The sequence below is a fragment of the Perognathus longimembris genome, chromosome 8 (assembly GCF_023159225.1).
Source record: "Perognathus longimembris pacificus isolate PPM17 chromosome 8, ASM2315922v1, whole genome shotgun sequence".
In the NCBI taxonomy this organism is placed as follows: Eukaryota; Metazoa; Chordata; class Mammalia; order Rodentia; family Heteromyidae; genus Perognathus; species Perognathus longimembris.
This window is the reverse complement of record NC_063168.1, coordinates 7,931,068-7,951,141: the sequence shown is the minus strand read 5'-3', so window position 1 is coordinate 7,951,141 and position 20,074 is coordinate 7,931,068. Positions and strand designations below refer to the sequence as shown.

General features: G+C 36.9%; 1 protein-coding gene across 1 annotated transcript in view; it reads right to left on the bottom strand.

Annotated features, from left to right (window-relative positions):
- Mrps9 (mitochondrial ribosomal protein S9) overlaps positions 1 to 20,074 on the bottom strand; it is a 56,778-nt gene that overhangs the window by 25,799 nt on the left and 10,905 nt on the right. Inside the window, exons 2-4 of the mRNA XM_048352472.1 lie at positions 18,815 to 18,994; positions 3,134 to 3,196; positions 3,016 to 3,046 (exon numbers count right to left, since the gene is read on the bottom strand). Coding sequence (XP_048208429.1) covers positions 3,016 to 3,046; positions 3,134 to 3,196; positions 18,815 to 18,994 — 274 coding nt within the window. The remainder of the gene's footprint in view (positions 1 to 3,015; positions 3,047 to 3,133; positions 3,197 to 18,814; positions 18,995 to 20,074) is intronic.

The window sequence follows — 20,074 nt, the reverse complement described above, 5'->3', positions numbered from 1 at the left end:
CTTAGGTCACTTCTTGTCAGTCTTTCCTAATTTCAAATAACGAATGTCTGTCTGTGCACCACCCAATGGCCATAGCCCATAGGATTTGATAGGGACGGTTCCCACTGTCATGGGTTTCTAAAGACTCTGGAAACTCAATCTTGATTTTGTCTTTGACATAGCAGTTACATGGCTTCTATTGATTTTAAGTGAGAAAAATCAGACAGGATTTCTACTGTTTGGATTTTGTGAGATTTTTTTTATGACCTATTTCATCATAATTCTATTAATATTCCACAGGCATTTCCACAGAAAATGTATTCTTTGTATTTGTATCTGTAGCTATAAAATCATGCTGTGTTATTCAAATTCTTTATAGCCTTAGTTAACGGCTTTTGCTTTATAACATTTCAATGGTAAATGTTTGGTGCAAAAAGGTTCATGGTCATCACATTCACTTAATGGATACTAGGTTTTAATATAAATTAGCATTCTTGTCTCATTGAGCAGTTCCCCATCCTCTTTGACTTCCATGTTGTCTCACATTAGAGAAGCTAGCTCCTTGTTTCTGTCATTAATCTGGTGTATAGCTTCATTTTTCCCAGTATTTCCTTTTTCTTTTTTTTGCCAGTTGTAGAGCAGGGTTTCATGTTAACTCAATCTACATGCTTCTATCTTTCAATAAAGTGGTTAAACCTTACAAGTATCATGGTCTATCTATTGAACCCAAAGTTCAATTACTGTTTCAACACACAAAAATCAGTTTGTCCTACATTTACAATGCACCATAAGATTGGGAGGTATACAGCAAAACCTATTTGAATAATTCTATAGGAGTACTGCTTAATTAAAAAAAATACAATACATCTTCAAAATAGTATACAGTGTGGGAGCATAGACAGAAATGTCAGTTGTTACATTCCAGCTGCTGGTAACTAGGTAAATCTAATATTGTAAAACTAGTCCCAGAAGGGCAACTGAGTAGCAATACACAGAACAAGGGTGAAAGTAATGAGGGTGAGGATGCTGAGAAACTGCAAACAGAAGAAGCAAGTAAAAAAAGAATGGAAGCACTGCAATGGCAACATTTATAGAAATGCCACTAGGAGCAGGTTACTGAGCCTTGTGTTTATTACAATTATGCTCTAAAACTAGCTGAGGTGAGCTTTGGGTATAGCCTCTTTTACTTCCCCAAAGCTATTATTAAGTTGATGTGATATATTTTATAATCATCATAATCTAAGAATAGAGGAAATAAGAAAGACTGAGGAAACAGGAAAGGCATGAACAGGTTTATAACAAGACAAGAGTGTTTACAGTAAGATTCAACAGAAAAGTTCTTTCTTTTCTTTTTTGTTGGTCATCGGGCGTGAACTCAGGGCCTGAGTGCTGTCCCTGAACTTTTGTGCTCAAGGGTAGCATTCTACCACTTTGAGCCACAGCTCCACTTTTGGTTTTCTGGTGTTTAACTGGAGTTCAAAGTCTCATGGATTTTCCTGCCCAGGCTGGCTTTGAACAATGATCCTCAGATCTTACTTAGCTTCTTGAGTATTTAGGATTACAGGTGTGAGCCACCAGCCCCTGGCTCACAAAATTTCTATGCAAGTACTTGTACTCTTTCCAGTCTGTCTGCATCATTGTGAGCACCCAACCTGTTCTGATACCCCCACACATCTCTGCTGCCCAGTTACACATTACTAACTCAGTTGCATTTACCCGTAAAGAGAACTATTATAGTTTCACTTTTTCTAGAAGTACAGGACATGAATTAAGTGCCACCTAAGCAGGTGAAATACAAGCTCAAGCAGAAAAGATGGTTGCTTCGTCTAAGAAAATCAAGTTGAATGCTCTTGATAGACTCACTGGTAAGTTGCTTTAAAAAAAAAAAAAAGAGGGAAGATTATCCTAATAGTAAAACTCTATAAAGACAGCAAAAAAAAAAAAGTTATAATTTCCTTTATGAATATAGATACAAAAGTTGTCAATAAAACCCTTGCACACAAAAAATTCACTGTGGCTGAAGGGAAAAAAACGATATAAATATAGAGATTCTTTGCACTCAGATTTCTTAGTGAGTTATGTTATATATATTCTTTGCTCTACCATAAGGAAATCAAAACTGAAAAACGTTGACCCGTCACTATCATGGTCACGATACAAACACACACTTAAATCCCCTCCAGAGACATAGGGCAGACATCTGATGAATTCACCTAAGTTTACATTTTTAGAAAATTGGCTTTTGCAATTAATACAATTTTTACCCCTGCTACTGGGGTTTGAACGCAGGCCCTTGTGTTTGCTTGGCTGGCACTGTACCACTTGAGCTATGCTTCCAGCTCGACTTCTTGCGGGTTATTCTGGAGGTGGAGTCTTCATGTTTTTCTGCCTACCTGGCCTCGTGCTATGATTCTTTGAGTCTCTGCCTCTTGAATGGCTTACAGATGTAAGTCACTGGGGCCCAAATCCATTAATATATTTTAAATTAAGTGACAACTACTAATGCATTAGCATATTTAGTATTAAATTCTCTGGCAATTTGAAAGCTTGTAGGTCAAAAAGAAAAATAAAACCCTTTGTAAAAGCCAGAGAAAACCGATGGCATGGTAGGAAAGATGGTTAGCTGCTCATCAAAAGTAATATATGACAATGGAATTACATTACTAAAGGGCTGAAAGGTCAAAGAAAGAAATCTCTATTCAGACAAATGTGACTCTAACTAAAATGACTAAATAAAATACAAATAAAAGTTGAAAGAGTTGCCAACAGACCTGTACTAAATTCTTCCTCACAAAGGCACAGAACGCAAATAACTCCGATGACATTAGCACAGGCATAAGCTCTAACCCTACTTAACATGAGTATCATTTAACAAAGAACAGCTTGTAAACTCCAGTTATTAGTTATTAGTTACAAAGCATTTCTGACAATTAGAACCAACAATGGCGACTGTACAATATGTGAGCAACTGCTGATATAACCCAATGCTGTAAAACAGGGGGCGGGAACCCCCAGTTTATTCTTTAGCAAACTTACCTCTTTGTTTTGGAAAAATCTGTTCAGGATGCTGTAAAAAATTTAAAGTGTTATTAGATAATGACTGTAACATATAAAACTAAGTGAAAAAATTTTAAAAAGTAATTAAGATAACTACCTTCATTATTGGCCTGGCTCGTTTCTCAAACAAACCACTTGGAAAAAGGTAAGTAATAGCTTTCTGCAAATAACAGACAAAGGTTAATTAACAACTGTTATAAAATAAGCTCATTTATAACTGCTATTGAATGCTTATTGTAGTCCAGACACTGAACTAGTGAACTACTGTTCCATTTGCACAGTCTCAGTTCATTATCTTTCGGGGGGGAGGGCATTATTGAGGTTTGAACCAGGGTCTTGTGTGTGTTAGGCAGGTACTCTACCATCTAGCCATGCCTTCAGCACTTTAAGCAGGATGATAAAATCACTACATGCATACCCCCCTAAAAATCCCACTTTAACTTCTAAATTGGTATTGACAACTTCCAAGCATCAGCTGCAAAGGTGTCACTCCTTCAGTGTGAGACCCGAACCTTCCCGTTTGTAAATGAAAGTGAAAAGCGCTCCTCCACAAATCTCTATGGTAAAGTACTCAAGGCAAACATTCACCTTTGTCAAGGGCAAAGGCAAAAATCCCGGAAAGAGCAGGCTCTCAATCTCATCTGCTGTTGGTCAGTTTTTCATTATTGGTACAAATACCCAAGACAGTTTAAAGGAGAAAGGATTTATGTGGGCTCAGGGTTGGGGGCGGATGCAGTCATTGCTTGGGGCCCAAGCTGAGGCAGAACACTGTGGGGCGGGAGGGGGTGACCGGGGATGCTCGTGTCATGGTGTCCAGGAAGCAAATAAAGACAAAGGGGGCCAAAGAGAAGATGCCCTTCCCAGGTAAGCTCCCACCCACCTACTTCCCGGAGCTAGGCCCTATCTCTTAAAGGTCCCAGCCCTCCCCAAATAGGCTCACTAGCTGGGGGTCGAGCTTCCAACACACTGCTGCCCCTTTCACAATCCATGCTAGGGCTTGAGATGAAATTTTACCTCACACATTTCCAAATGCACCTGTCTCCTAGAAAAAAACTACTAGGAACACCATTTTAAACCTTACAGGTCATATTTCTCCGCTACAGACAACATGATGAATGACACAGGTCTTCTGGCTGAGCAATGTCAGATGAAAGGTCTGGAGCCTGGGGTTTTAGCAGCCCATCTGAATGCTGTCTGGACGGGCAGCACACTGGAACACAGTGCTGCTCTTCACAGAGTGTGGGCCTCCTGTGCCTAGCCACATAAGGGGGCGGGGGGAAGGAAGGGAGACATTCCACTATCAGGGAGCCTAGATGTGGTTCTGCGCCAAGTTTCAGTCTCTCATTCTGCCTCTAAAAACTTAAACAACAATACCAGAACAAACACCAGAATGCCAATTTAATAAATCAAAACCCAAATCAACAAATAATAATAATAAAAAAAAAGCCAAGACCCTTTCTTCCTTCCTTCCCTACAGGAGAAAAAAAAAAAAAAGAATCTTTTATTAAGTGATACTGAGACAACTGATTGCCAGAGAAAATACAAGTGGATACAAACCTCATACACCACATAACTAACTCTAAATGAGCTAGAGGGTTGAAACATACAAAACAAAACCAGACCAATACTATCACTTCCCATGCAGGACTACAGAGGCGTGGGGAAGTCTTTCTTAAGCATGGCTCCACATGCACAAGGAATTTATAGAGACACAGAACTACATTTCAGAAAGACTACAATGTAGCTCAAATGCATTCACAAAGAAAGTGCAATCAAAACTCTTGAGGTAAACTTTTCATCTAACAGAAGAACTAAAAGCTCAATAAATTGGCCACACCATGTTGGCAAGGCTCAAGGCAGGATGGAGAGACAGCCTTGGGAGCAGCACGTGGCCAATCCTCTCTGCAGCACAAGTGGTCCACAGCCTCCCCAAGGAGACAGTCCTACCACATACACACACAAGACAACCGAAGCACAGCACAGCCCCCAGAGTAGAAAAACAGCATTAGAACTAACTCAATCCCCACACACTGAGGTTGTCTGAACAAATTATGGCATATCTGTACAGTCAAATTCTAGACAATCCTAACATAGACATAAGCTGGAATGTTGCTGTGGTATAAGAAAAAGAGAAACAGAAATTGCACATAGTTACAGAGAAGAAGGATGTACAGGCATATTTTTGCAAACATATACATAAGAAGAATAAAACAGAGGCAAATAAAAAAACATTTCTTACAGGAAAGGTGGAGCAAGCTGAAAATGACACAGAGATGAAGATTCCTATGTATATGCGGTACCTCTGTCTACAGCATGTAAATATTTCACATAGCTAGGAATAAAGCTTGCAAAAGAAATTCAAAATCTAAACAGAAATAAATCTAATTTCTGATAACAAAATATAATTGCAAATATACCGACTTTACTTGGTAGCCTTTATGTCAGTCATCTTCATATAATTCTGAAATACTTTGTGTATATTAGTCTAGAGCAAATAAATAAGACATATTATTGTGAGGAAGGACACCTAACTTTTATTGTAGAACACAAGAGATACAAATAGGAAAGGGAAAGCTCTGAAATATTAAGTAAGTATAAGTTAGACAAAGCAATATAAACTCATAATCTTTAAAATTATCCTATAGTATTTATAAAGTATATTTCCTATTTCAGTCCCCTGAAAGATGGTAGAGCTCCCAAGTCTTCGTTTCCAAATACATTTCTCAGTGTAAGGAATGAGTAAAAAATGCCTAGTTCTAAGCCATTTTTATTAGTTCACAAGGCAGAAAAAGTACAAAAAGGAGCCTGAGACATCTACCTGTGAAAACAGGAAGGATTCCCAAGGGCACAGGAGTCCGCTTTAATGAGCTCCTCCCACTGCCAAAGGCGGGCAATTTGAGCATCTAAAGGAATAATGGCAATGCCTTCAAACTCACTCAGTAACTGGGTATACATATATTAAGCTGAACATATGGGAGCATATGTGGGCAGGTGTAAACTCTCTCTCCCTCTTTCTCATTCTCTTCCCCCTGCCTTCACCTTTATATACCAGTGCAGGGCAGGGAGAAAAAGTAAGCTTCTATATTGATCAATACCAGTAATAAGAGTAATCAGGATGGCAGAAGAAAACCATTACTTTACAAGTTACAAGTCAGTCATCATCAGGCAACAGTGCTAAACAGATGCTAAAGCCAATGGGTGCAAGATTCTCAGGAAATGAAAAATTTACATGGACTCAAAATATTACCCTATAGATTGCATAATGGCACAAGGGGGAAAAGTACTTAAGCAACATGCCAGTGGACACCATCTTAATCTTGCAAAGCACCAGTCACCCCATCATCACGGATATCAGCGGGATGAGCAGACTAAGTGCCTCCTGGCATGGTGTTACAAGGAGCACACGATGGTACCTAACTAGTGTTCTTTATACATTGCAAATCTCATCTTGAGGAGCAATGGGCAAGCCAATGGGCAAGCCTGGATTCCTTAAAACAACTAGATGGTTATAAAGGTATTTGGGGGATAAACTGGAAAATTTAAAATATTGACAACATATACATATATGAAAATGCAGCAAAATGTTAACAACTTGCAAATCTATGTGATGGGTATGTTTATACTCACCACACATTCAAAGGTCATGGAAACTTGAAAAGTTTCTAAGTAAAAAGATGTGAAAATACTAAAATTTTAGAAATCATACACGTTCCCACTGTCAACTTGTCTTCTGAGCTCATCTCAGCCTGCAGAACAAGCCTTGTCTACACCATCCACAGAAGCTCCAAGGCTATACCAGTTCCTGAACAGGAAAGGCGCCTTACAGCGAGCAGCACAGGCAAGGAAGAGCATGGCTTTTCACTTAGGGTACACTCCCCTCAGTCACAGGCACGACAGGACACTCATTCTCAAATGACCACTGAGCTACCACAGGCATCATTTTCGGATATAGAAATCACTGTTGACTTAGAAGAAGTCACTGCAAAGTAACTGGTAGAACCTGAAAGCAAAGCATTGACTGTAACGGATGGTTGGGACTTACAGGCCATCTCTGTCCTTAAAAAGAAAAACAAGCCAACGAAGAACTCTGCTGGAAGTATTCTGAAATTCAAGTCAGAGCCTGGAAAAGTGGTTTGTTTTTTTTTAAATCGTCTCAGCTATAAGTAAATGAATACATTTTGGTTAGTTTATAAGTCATCATAATTAGGTCCTGCAGCATGAGGTGCTATACAAAATACTGTGGAAAAGATAACAAAGCAAGCTGGGTAAAAATAAAAAAGCAAACTTACAAACTTAGTAAAAGGCATGAAAAACAAGACGGAAAAGAAACGAGAGAGAGGGACTAGTAAAGGCAGTTGTTTGTACCCCAACTAAGGAGATCCACAAAACAGAATCCAGGTTCCCAGTATGTTGCCTGCCACCTGTTTAGTATGCACACAGTACTATTAACATGACCTATATCACTTCCATTTGTCTCCTATGGGTAGGCTACACAGATTTTTTTTTTTTTAATTCTGAAGCAAACAAAGGACTACTTGATTTAATGAAAAGACTTTCTGGGTTTGACTTTGGTTAGCACTCTGTTTGCTAAAATGCAAGCAAGTGAACACTTGTAAAATAAGGTGATTTTGCATGTTGGCTGGTCTTGAGTTGAACAACCTCCAGATGTGTTTTAGGCAGAGAATTATGTGCTATAAAACAGGAAAATCCTTACTTTCAATACACTGCAGCAGAAAAGGAACAGTGAACAAGAGAATAATAATTCTCTTTCAATAATTTGCAATTGCTTTGATGAACTTTTGTTGCTTCATTCACATAAAAATAACTACTTTCTACATGGCTAAATTTCTACTTTACTCCTTTGTAGTATTTCTGAACTGTTTCAACACCAACTCTTCAGGTATTTTGAATTGTCTCAATGAAAGACAATATGAAAACAAATGGCAAGTTAATATTACTTGCACTCCCGTTTGAAGTAACACAAGACAAAAATACAAATGCGTATTTGAGAAGAAATGTAAGCACAATCTTCTAGTCAACATGGTCTAACAGACTTTCTGTGATGCTCTAAATGTCCCATGTTCTTTTGCCCAATGATAGCCAGTACCCTATGTGGCTTACTAGACAATTGATGGCTATTAAGACTGAAAAAATAAATTCTCGTTTTATTTGCTAATCACACATAGCTAGGAGAAACCATAACACCCTTTCCTCTACAATCATCTTTCTACCCCCACCAACACGAGTGTTAATATTTTACGTTCCCTTCACTAGGATAACACAGACCTAATACAAAGCCAGGTGGAGAAACTAGCCCAGTGGTACACACTCTTCAGTATAAAATGTTGCTGGCCTCTACATGGGCCTATTAAGGGCATTGTCACTTGATGTTTACTGAAGTATAAAAGTATGGTGCAATCCCCTCTAAATACAAGATTGAACTCTCCATCTCTCCCCTTACTTCCTGTGATGGCCATTGGCTTCCTTAATCTGATGACTGAACTTTCCCAAACTCTCCTTGCTGACAGTAGACAACTTCATGCATACGCTTCACACTTGGCAGTGACTGTTCCACATTGGGAAAACACTTCATTGCATATAGTTGACTGGAGTCCCCAACTTATTACAATAAATAGAAATAGAAGGCTGGGAATGTGGCTTAGTGGTAGTGCTTGCCAAGCATGCATGAAGTGCTAGGCACAATTCCTCAGCACCACAGAAACAAAAGCTGCAAGTGGCATTGTGGCTCAAGTGGTAGAGTGCTAGCCTTCAGCAAAAAAAGCTCAGGGACAGTGCTCAGGCCCTGCATTCAAGTCCCAGGATTGGCAAAAAAAAAAAAAAAAAAAGAAAGAAAGAGAAATGTCCAATACATTTAAGCTTAATCTATTTATCTATTTTATACCAGAAGTGAATTTCAAATACGATAATTATAAAATAGCAAAAATGACTGGAGGTAGAAGATCACATAGTATAAAATGTTAAGTTAGACTCAGAAATACAAGAAACTGAAAGAAAAACAGGTGAGGGCTGTAGCTTATTGGTAGAGTGTTGGCTTAGCATGTGTAAGGCCTTAGGTTCAATTCCTCAAAATAGTGAAAGTGGGGTAAAGAGAGGGAAATGAGAAACATGAAGGCAAGAAAAATGTTGGAATATTTCCGTCTAGCCATTTTCCTCATGTTATTCTGAAATATCCATAAGGGCATGTTACGTAAGGTGAATTTTAAATATTATAATAGGTAAAACTAAGCCAACGAGAAACCACAGGAATACAACAGGGGTGAGGAGAATCCTCTTTGTTGATGTGAGCCTGCTCACTGTTCCTGTTTTTTTTTTTTTTAAATCTCGAACTTATTAGAAAAAGGACCAGCAGTAAGTGGCCTAGTCTCTGAAGTATGTTAAAAATGGAAAATTGGAATTTCACTTCCAAACTGTGGGCTGGTCTACTTGGACCAATTTTTCCAATCCTACCACTCTTGGGCATTCACAATAGCCAAGTTATGGAAACAGCCTGGATGCCCTATAATAGATGAAAGAATCAAGAAAATATGGCACATATACACAATGGAATTTTACTCACCCATTAGAAACAAATCCTGTCACTAGCAGGGAAATGGATGGACTTATAACAAATCATGTTAAGGTGAGTTAGGCTAAGCTCAGAGAGGCAAAAGGCGCATGTTCCCTTTCATATGAGGAAACTAGATCTAACATATAACTAAACATGGTAATTTAAGTGGGCCTCTATGCATGTACACACAAACCAACTGACTAAAGGAGAATATAAGTAGGGGATGAATCTAAAGGTTTAATTCCTCTAAAATACTATTTATCAAAACAAATTCTAAGAAATGGAAACATGTTTTCTGTCTATGTTTTGTTTTTCCTTTTATGGTAGAAGGAAAATTGTACCAAAGGAATGGAGGGAAGATGGGTGAGCAAATGCAGTCATTGTTTTCAATGTACACTATGTAAAAAATGAACTATTTAACTTATGGATAAGGATGAGGAGGAAAATGGAGATGACAATGCCCAAAACACATTGTATTCATCACCTTATTCATGAAACTGTAACCCCTTTGTACAACTCCTTAAAAATAACAATACAAAAGCAACCAAAAGTAAACAAAAAAAGTCAATTGGATCTTAATGATCTCTTAAGAAGCCTTAAAACAGTATTGTTAGTCAATTATTTCTGATTTTTTTTGGCACAATATGTGTGTTTCAAGAGAATTTTTCTCAGTGTAAGAAGCAGATTTTGGGCATGGCCCATCATAAATGCCCTGATATCCAAACACCGTCCATTATGTGTTAGTATACCATCAATATGTGTAGTATACATATTGAAACGATTGCACTACTCTGAACTAATGACGTCAATGCTTTAATCTTCCTGTTTTAGATTCATCCAAAAGAAGTGTGAGCCACAGGAATAGAAAACAAAATGTCATTTTCCTGTAAATTGAGATTTATTCTATTAAATTAAAAATCTGGTATGGAATTTAACTTGGCAAAGTTTTTTGATGCTTTGTTAAATTGTTGATGCTATGTTAAATTTTAAGAGACCGTAACACATGATTTAGGTTCAATGGTTGGTTGGTCACAAAACAACAATAAAAGGCAAACAACAACAACAAAAAAAACCACTGTGTCTTTCAGAGGCAAAAATGGAATATACATTTAATAATAATCATAAAAAGATCCCTTTACATATTTAATATTTAGTAAACTATAGCGTGCTAAGTATGCTTAATCTGAATCTCAAACAACAAAGTGCTGACCAAAGGAAGAATGTAAATTTAAAAAATTTAACTTAAAGGGTCATAACTTAAATTTTGAGATAATTAATGTCACCATTAAATATGTAAAAAATAATTTTAGGTTTCAGTACAAATACTGGCAATTCCATAGTTCCTAAAATGAAGGCAAAGTGTTTGATTGTATTCTTAGGCATAAGAGAAAATATAAAAGGACTGTAGGCTCAACCCAGGAGAAGCAGTGGGTCAGGACTGCAATCTCTATTAATTAGGTATCCCAGCTGGGCAGTGGGCTTGCAGCTGTTAACTTGATCAATGACTTACCTAAATGTCATCTCTACTGATTCGCTTATAAATTACCAGCAAGTGAGACTAATGTACAGGTGCTAATTTATTTAAACTGTTCTCCACAGTTCTACATAGCTTTATAAACTGCATCTGGCACCTAATGTTAGCTGTCAGTTGTACTTAGACATGCCTGTCCTAACGACTCTGTTCATTAGAAGTGAGCACAAATTATGAAATATTGTGAAAAATGATACATCAAATGGAATGGGCACAGCAAATCAATTAGAGAAACTTCACACAGCATATTCACACTGAGGAGAATAAAACATTCTGGTTTTAGAATGAGGTCTATAATACCAATTAAAAAGTAATTGGTAGACCTCAGCAGTGTTATATATCAATTTGCTGGCTTTTTTCCTGAAATTCTATAGTAATGTAGAACTTAACTTTTAATTCCCAAATAAAGACACTGGGAAGCACAAGTGCAACTCTGTACTTCTATATTTAAAAGAAACATGTTGCCAACCTAAAGTTTATAATGACTCTATGCTTAATTCAAAAAGGAAAATGTAAATATCAGTGGTCTTCAACTTTTCTGTGTCAACAGTATGATTCTAAGTAAAAGAATTTTTTTGTGCATTAAAAATTTAGTCTCGCTGGGTGCTGATGACTCACTCATGCCTGTCATCCTAGCTACTTAGGAGGCTGAGCTCTGAGGACTGACTTCCAAAGCCAGCCCAGGCAGAAAAGTCCATGAGACTCTTATCTCCAATTAGCTACCAGAAAACCGGAAGCCACACTGTGGCTCAATGTGGTAGAGCACTAGCAGTGAACACAAAACACAAAAGCTTAGGGACAATGCCCAGGCCCTGAGTTCAAGCCCCACCAAAAAAAAAAAGGATTCAGAATCTCAACAACACAAAATAGATTGGCCGTCATGATTACCCAGGTCTGTTGTACCAGAGCAATGTGTTCCAATGTACATAATGTCCCACAAGCCTGGCTGCACCATTCGCCTGCCTGTGGGGTTGAAAAGGAAAACTGATCCTTTTCCACATGTGATAATCCACACACTTCTGGACTTAGTTCTTCACAGCTTTCAGACAAAGCCCACACAGCTTAGTGTTGTATCTGGTAGATTTCTCTTTAACAATACTTTTAGAACCCAAAATAGGTTTTACATACTCATCAACATTTGGCAGTAATCTGTGAAAAGCTGTGGAATAGAACCGGAGAACCAGAACCGTAGCATTAAGATCTATTTTCACCAATGTAGCAAACCAACTGTACCAGTTGTACAGGGAAGGTGGGAGAAAAATGAGGGAGGAGGTAACACGTTTGACAAGAAATGTACTCACTAACTTACATATGTAACTGTAACCCCTCTGTACATCACCTCAACAATAAAATTTTTTTAAAAGATTTATTTTCAAAGGATTTCATGCATTCAAACTGCTTTTAGGGGGAAAAAACCGCATACATTACTAAATGTTAAGAATACCTGGTTTTTATCCTAATAGATCTTCAGATAGTTATCAGCAGCACTAGAGTGGATATAAGCAATGGGTAGTTTATTTTCAATATAAATGAAAGGATTAATCAACATAAAACCACTATTTTGAATCAGAAAAAAAAATTATACCTGCCAATGACTTGTTAATTCTCTATTTTACAAACCAAAAATACTTTTCATATAAATTTAATAAAAGATTGAGCATTTAATATAGCAAGATAATTTTTAAAAATTCCAGATATCTGACATTTTAATAATAATAAGCCTTCCAAATAGTGTGGCTTGAAAATAAGTACCAGTAGTAAAAAGAATTATTTTTCCTCAGAAATATTGCCCATTACAGATCTTTTTTTTTTTTTTTTTACCAAGATACTCTATGCTCTTCAAAACTCCTTATTAAAGAAATACTTTGCACAAATTCACACATAAATTAGGTATGGTATACTCAGTGAGGCCATACTTCTATTCAAACTCAATTCTCTGAAAAAAAGTTGTAAACCTTGAAATAAAAAGAGAAACAACAAAACCCACTTATGAAGAGCTACAATAGCTGGCATAAATTCATAAATTTTACCTAGAGGCCTAGGGTTCTTAGTTTTAATTTACATGTCTAACAAGTTTAGTTATGCCTGAAGGCTGGCAAGGCAGGTGAGAGCGGATAGAAATAGACACAGAACACAGGATTTCTTGACAGTAAAGGATGACAAGAATCAGCATTCAGCTATTGCCAGACCATTCAGTACAGGGTCAATGGGCACAGCTTAACAACCATACTGAAAACAAAAATCCTAAAGCACTTTTAGTTAAACTATATTCACCATACTAAGAAAAGCAGAGAGGAGAGCAATTTATTTTAGGAAATGTTTCTCAAAAGATTAACCTTGGAAAACAGAACACAGTCTTTGGGTAAAGAGGTATCTTGCACTTCCTTGATATCCTTGATAATTTACAAAAAGATGCCTACCTCCAAAGGTGTTAATAAAGATTAAATGTAATGCTGTATACTAGGTTCCTTGTTAGCATTTCACATATATACAGCCTTTCAATATGTGGTAGAAGTCTTACTACAAATCAGAATTGAAAATGCCTTTCTTGTACCTGGAAAATTCACTTCTGCGAAATAGCTAATTTCCTAATTGTACTAAGTAAGAGTTACTCTGCTTAATTTTATCTACTAAAATCAAACATATTATAAGGAAACACTGAAACTTTCAAATAAATAACAGCAAAGGGAAGTTAAAATATATATACATATATATATAAAATTTTGAAAAATTGGTTTTTGTCTCAGAAGTAAAGCATTTTTTTTCAGCCTGCAGATTTAAATAAGACTCATCACCTGTACTGCCGCTTCTGGTTCACAGGTATAGTCAAAACTCTCATAAAAAGAATAGCTTCAAAAACAAACAAGCAAGGAAGTATAATGGGTATGTAATTGTAATGCTTTGGAAGAGCTGGTTGTTACCGTCCTTTGGCTTTTACAGCTCCTCAGATGCTGAGGGAATCCATTAAAATTAATAAAATGCCAAAAGAGTTAATTGACATAAAATGTGAGACTCAGTGAAGCTGATCAATCACTGGCAGCAAAGTCTAGCGTGGCAGAATTATGTCACCGGTGTCAAAGATAATGTCACACACTCACTTCCACAAGGGCTCTTAGATTCCAAGCAAGGTGAGGTACGTCACCCCACAGGTGAAAGGCAATCTCCCCTTTAAGCTGATCAACGGTAAATCAATGTACTCAACAGCAGTTCTGGTGATTCTCCCAGCATTCAGCTCAGGAGGCATGAAAGATTTGTGTGACAAAGGCAATAACAGATAGGGAATGATTCCGGTTATGGTAGACTGTGCTTATTACTACTGATAGTGATGAGAACAGTAACACATTGTATTCATCTCCTACTCCTTAGTTGTGTCCTGAGGTAGGCAAGCAGATATTATAATGTCAGAGGGGAGAAAATCAAGTGGCAAAGAGCAGTGACCTGTTCAGTATCACACTTGTGACACTAATCCCAGGTTCTACATCTTTCTGTGGAACTTCAACTGCAATTATCAAAAACAAAATCAATTTAATAACAGGGTTCTATATGCTCTACATTTATACTATCCTTTCAGATTTCTCTAAATAATATTAAAAGGATAATATGGATACTATTGTTAACACTTTATCAAAACACTGAAAGAGATTCTAGTATACAGGAAAATTGTTTCAAATCTTAACTGTTTCAAATCTTTATTGCCTATATATTTTATAAGTTGCTTGGGCTCTCATTATTTTAGCAACTAAGTAGTATGCAAAAATCAAGTTTCTAAAATACATAAGCTAACCAATGGTTTGATCTGAATACAATGGCATTTAAACTAGCTACGTGAAAATTATAGTAGGCCTAGACTTTTAACTAGGTAATTGAATTAAATTATAGATCATGTCTACTCTGCATAAATTAAACCTTCACAAAAATAATTTTAAGAACTTAAAACTAATATTCAGGAAGCATACAAACAATGAACTAGCCACTCCAAAAAATAGAATTCATTTCTAGTATTGTGTGAAAATGTTTATTCCTTCAGCTAGAAATATGACTCTATCCTTTCATAGGTTAATTATGCCCTGGGTACATCCAAAAATGCAGAGTTGCATGAGCTGGCCGGTGGCTCACATATATAATCCTGGCTACTCTGAATGCTGAGATCTGAAGACCACAATTCAAAGCCAGCCTGAACAGACAAATCTTGAAGACTCTTCTCGCCAATTAACCTGCCCAAAAGCTAGAAATGGAGGTGTAAATCAAGTAGTAGAGTGTCAGCCATGAGTAAAAAAGCCAAATGAGAGTATAAGATGTTGATTTTAAACCCCATTACAAAAGAAAAAGGTGGGGGGAGTTGGTAGGTTGACAGTGGTAAAGGGCCTGCTTTGGAGAACTGTTAACTCACAGACACACACAGGCCATGAGGAGCTCAGGGCTGGTTTTGACAGCAAGCAGTAAAAGGAGGGGTGGGCAAAACAGTAGGGATCACAAGCTCCCTCTGTTTGACTCCCAGAATGAGAAGAGCCAGGGGAACAAAGAGACCGTATTTTGAAGACAGTAAGAGCCTCAGAATCACAAAACAGGCAACAGGACTGCTGGAAAGCACAGAGAAATGGAAAGGCAACAGAGAAAAAAAGAGTTTGCAGTTACAACCACCGCTCCCTGTAATAGAAATGATACAGCTCCAACTACAAGGTTACCAAAGCAGCGAAGAGATGGAACCACACTGCCTGAAAAGCTTAAATCCAGTGTGGGGATTTGGTTTGGCAGGGACGTCTCCCCTGTGGCTTTGGACAGAAGGATATTTTGTCACTCTTTGTGCATTACAGGTAGGGGCCTCCTTGAGAAGGGATCAACGGCTTTGGGACAAAGCTACTACAGGAACCTGAAACCAAGGACCACACATGGCTTAGTAAGACCAAGAACACCATGCCATAGTGCCTGAGTGTAACACAAACAATGAGAGGGGTTCTGAGGTCCCCCACATCATGAGACTACCTCAGCTTCTTCTCTCCCATAGTTAATGCTGGACACGGTCTGAAACCTGGAAGATGGGCAAATAGAGTGTTTGATTTTCAGTTTTCCATCTCTAGCCCAGGAGTCAGTACTATATCCACTCCCCACTTTCCAATAAATTCAGGAGGACACTGCTGGTAGCACAAACTGGTGCTTAACAAGTGATGAGCGGGGCTAGAGAAAATGTGGCCTCTACCTACAATCAAGTATTATGCAACCATAAAGAAGAATGAACTTATGTCATTTGTATGAAAGTGTATGGAACTGGAGATAAGAGGCTAAACAAAATAAATCAGAGTTATAAAGACAAATTCTGCAAATTTTCTCTCATATATGGGCTCTGAAAAAAAATTTTCATGACATAAATGAAAAGGGCAGAATATTTAGGGCAAGGAACAAGTAGGCGGATAGAAGGTTAAAGGAGAGGGTGCGAGACTAAAGTATATAACACCAATATAGGAAAAGAGGAAGAGACCACTATAAAAATTGCACTGGTAAAAGACGAGAAGACAGATTATGTTGTTGGATTTACTGACCTAGGAAAAACAAATGACTTCACCACAGAAACTTTAGAAAGGAGGCTCAGCTATTCATATATTCTTAATTACAGTGGAAATTTAATGAAGCCACCATTTCAGAGCCAAAAGGAATTTGGGACAAACTTCACAAAGCTGGAAAAGAAAACTATCCAAGGAAAGAAATATGATTCAGACTCTGATGATGACGAGAGTTCAATTACAATTTGTCTGTTTATTTCTGTTTATATGTAAATGTGCTTTTGTAAATTCCATTAACTACAATATACTGATCATCAAACACTGAAAAAACAACAACAAAACCAAAAATATTTCATCAAAGTCACAGCACCAAAATATGCTACTAGAATTTCAATGCAGCTAATCAAACTGGATCCTTGCAATCCCATGAGAGGAATGAAGGCAAGACACCAAGTAAAATTAACAGGAAAGTTTAATAGGAATAAACTTTCAAGAAACTGATACTGATGGCCACCAGTGTAAGAATGATCTATATAGTAGGATTTTTTTTTTAAAAAGCTAAGGAATCAATTTCATGAAAGACATGGCAAGCTTATATTGAAAACTAGAAAATATCACTAAGAGAAACTAAAAATCAAAACAAACAGAAAGAAACATACAAACTCCCAGATTAAAAAATGGCGGTATCCTCAAACTTGATCTAGAGACTCAACACTGCTCCTATCAAAAATCCTACATGCCACTTTGTAGAAAATGACAAGCCAACCTTAAAATTTCATATAGAAATTCAAATCACAGAGTACCAAAATTATCTTCAGAAAAGTTTTAAAAAAAAAAAAAGAAGAAAAAGTGCCTGCACTTTCCAATTTAACAACATGCTACAAAACTACAAGACGCAAGACAGGCTAGTACTGGCATATAATACAAAGGAACAGAACTGGTAGCCCTTCACATTTATACTCAACTGAATGTTGGTAAGAGAAACAAAGGAATTCCAGGGGAAAATAACTGTCCTTTAAACAAATGTTGGGACAAGTGAATATCCACATGTGAAGAATAAGCCAGACCCCCTCCTCATATCACATTAAACAAAAAAAATTACCTCAAAATGAGTCAATGGCCTAAATGTAAGAGCTAACACTATAAAACTCTTAGAAAAAAAAATGAAGTCAAATCTTAAGTATACATCTGAGAAGTAAAAACATGCCTACACAAAAACTATTTTCATAGCATGCATGTTCATAGCAGTATTATTTATAGTAACAAAAATGAAAATATCCAAATGCCGTTATCTGATGATTAAAATATGATGTCAATTGACTCAGTATAAAATTACTCAGCCAAAGGAACAAAATACCAGTACATGCTACAATGTGGATAAATTTGGGAAACATGCTAAGTAAAAAAACAAACAAACAAATGGAGTCTGCTTATGTGAAATGCCCAGAACAGGGAAATCCACAGATAGGAGATGGAAAGTAGATGCCTAGAACGAGGGAATGGAAGAAAGGGAGAGTGTGGAAGTTTATTTTGTGATGACCTGCATAGATTAAGTTGTGTTTGTCTGACGCACACTATATGCGCACTAAAAACCAAAATGCACTTTAAATGTGAATTTTGTCTCACCAAAATCACTGAGAGAAAAAAAAAAAAAGGAAACAATAAAAGAAGTTCTTTTGGGAAACAGGACATAGGGAAGCAGAGATTGAACTTGTATTTGGAAAAGAAAAGGCTCACTACCTATCATTTAAAGGTAACATAGTAAAAAAAAAATGGGAAAGAAGAATATTGCTTGTTTTTTACTCTTTTGGGGTCTTAAAAAAATGTGTGGATTTTGTGTTGTTGTTCTGTTCTGTATTTTTAGTATATAGACATTACTTACTTTTCTTCAATTTTTCTTGAAAGTCACAATTTTTTAAGATATGCAGCTGAGCTGAACATGTAAGATATTCTGGATAATGTCAGATGTCTGTGATTTGTGAAATGAGGCTAAAATGAAAGCTTATGAGTGGCATCTCTGTTTGAAATTGTGGTTCCAACTTGCAGTGCATGGTGGCATTTTCCTTATCCTGACAGCCTGATTAAAATTTACATAAAACTAAAGGGTTCATGCTGAAGATTCACTTTCAGTATCTACAACTTTACAGCAATTACTTTTCCAATAGAGTTCACTGTACTTACATCAATATCCTCTTGGGTAAAAGTTTCTGGATCTTCTCCCATCATGTTGGCTAAATGTCTCTTTCCTATGTTGAACTCTTCAATCTGCTTTCTAATAAAATCCTCTGTATACGTTTCTTGTCTCATGGCTGGAACATTTTTCTTTGTTGTTACAACTGTGGTATGTATTAGTCTTAATATCTAACAAAAAATACAAATGGAAAAAGATTTGAAATTAAACAGTGATCTAACAGGCTACTATCAATAAAGAAAACAGATATTCAAAGCATTACCTTTTTTTATAACAGTCCCTAAGAGTCCAGAAACAAGGCAAAAAAATCTCCTAAGAAAGCTGTTTCAAATTGAGGCCTACACAAAAGCTTACATACAAAGCAAGTTAAATTACTAGTATTTCAACACTGTAAAGCCCAAACTACCTGTGAGTGATGCATTATACCTCCTTAGACACTATAAACATCAATATTTGATAATGATTGGTCAGTGACGATGAGCTGTTACAGTTAACACTTATGGATGTATATGCATGCAGTTAAGTGAAGACTTAGGAGAAAAGGGCACATCTTTGCTATGGCCTCTGACTTTAAAATAGCTAAATGTCTTTAAGGGGGAAGTTTTGCTAAGCTTGAGACTCCAGTCCCTCTAGTAAACTGGCACAATGAAGAAATTACTTCATAAACACTGTGAAGATCTCTCCTAATTTGGTACAATACGCTAACTGTAGAAATAAAGGTTTTCTATCTTTTAAAATATCAGTAATTACATCTCACTTGCTTAGGTCCTTTTACTCTATGGCACCAGGAATTTCTTCCAAGGCATTTATATTTCACCTTCACTATGCTAAAGAACTAGAAAAACATTTTCAAATGACATCTCCCTGCATTCTGTAGCTGTATATAACTAGAATAAATCTAGCTGATCCTAGCTTTTCTTAAATCTTTACTCTTGCCAACAATTCTTTTTTTTTTTTTTTTAATTGTCAAACTGACATACAGAGCGGTTACAGTTTCATACTTTAGGCACTGGATATATTTCTTGTACTGTGTTACCTCCTCCCTCATGCCCCCTTTCCCTTTCCCCCAATGAGTTGTTCAGTAGATTTACACTAAACAGTTTTGCAAGTATTCCTTTTGTAATCGTTTGTCTTTTTTACCCTGTGTCTCTAGATTTTGGTATTCCCTTACAGTTTCCTAGTTCTAATACCTGTATACCCAGTTTCCAATGTACTCAGATAAGATACAGAGATAGTGAAGGTACGACCAC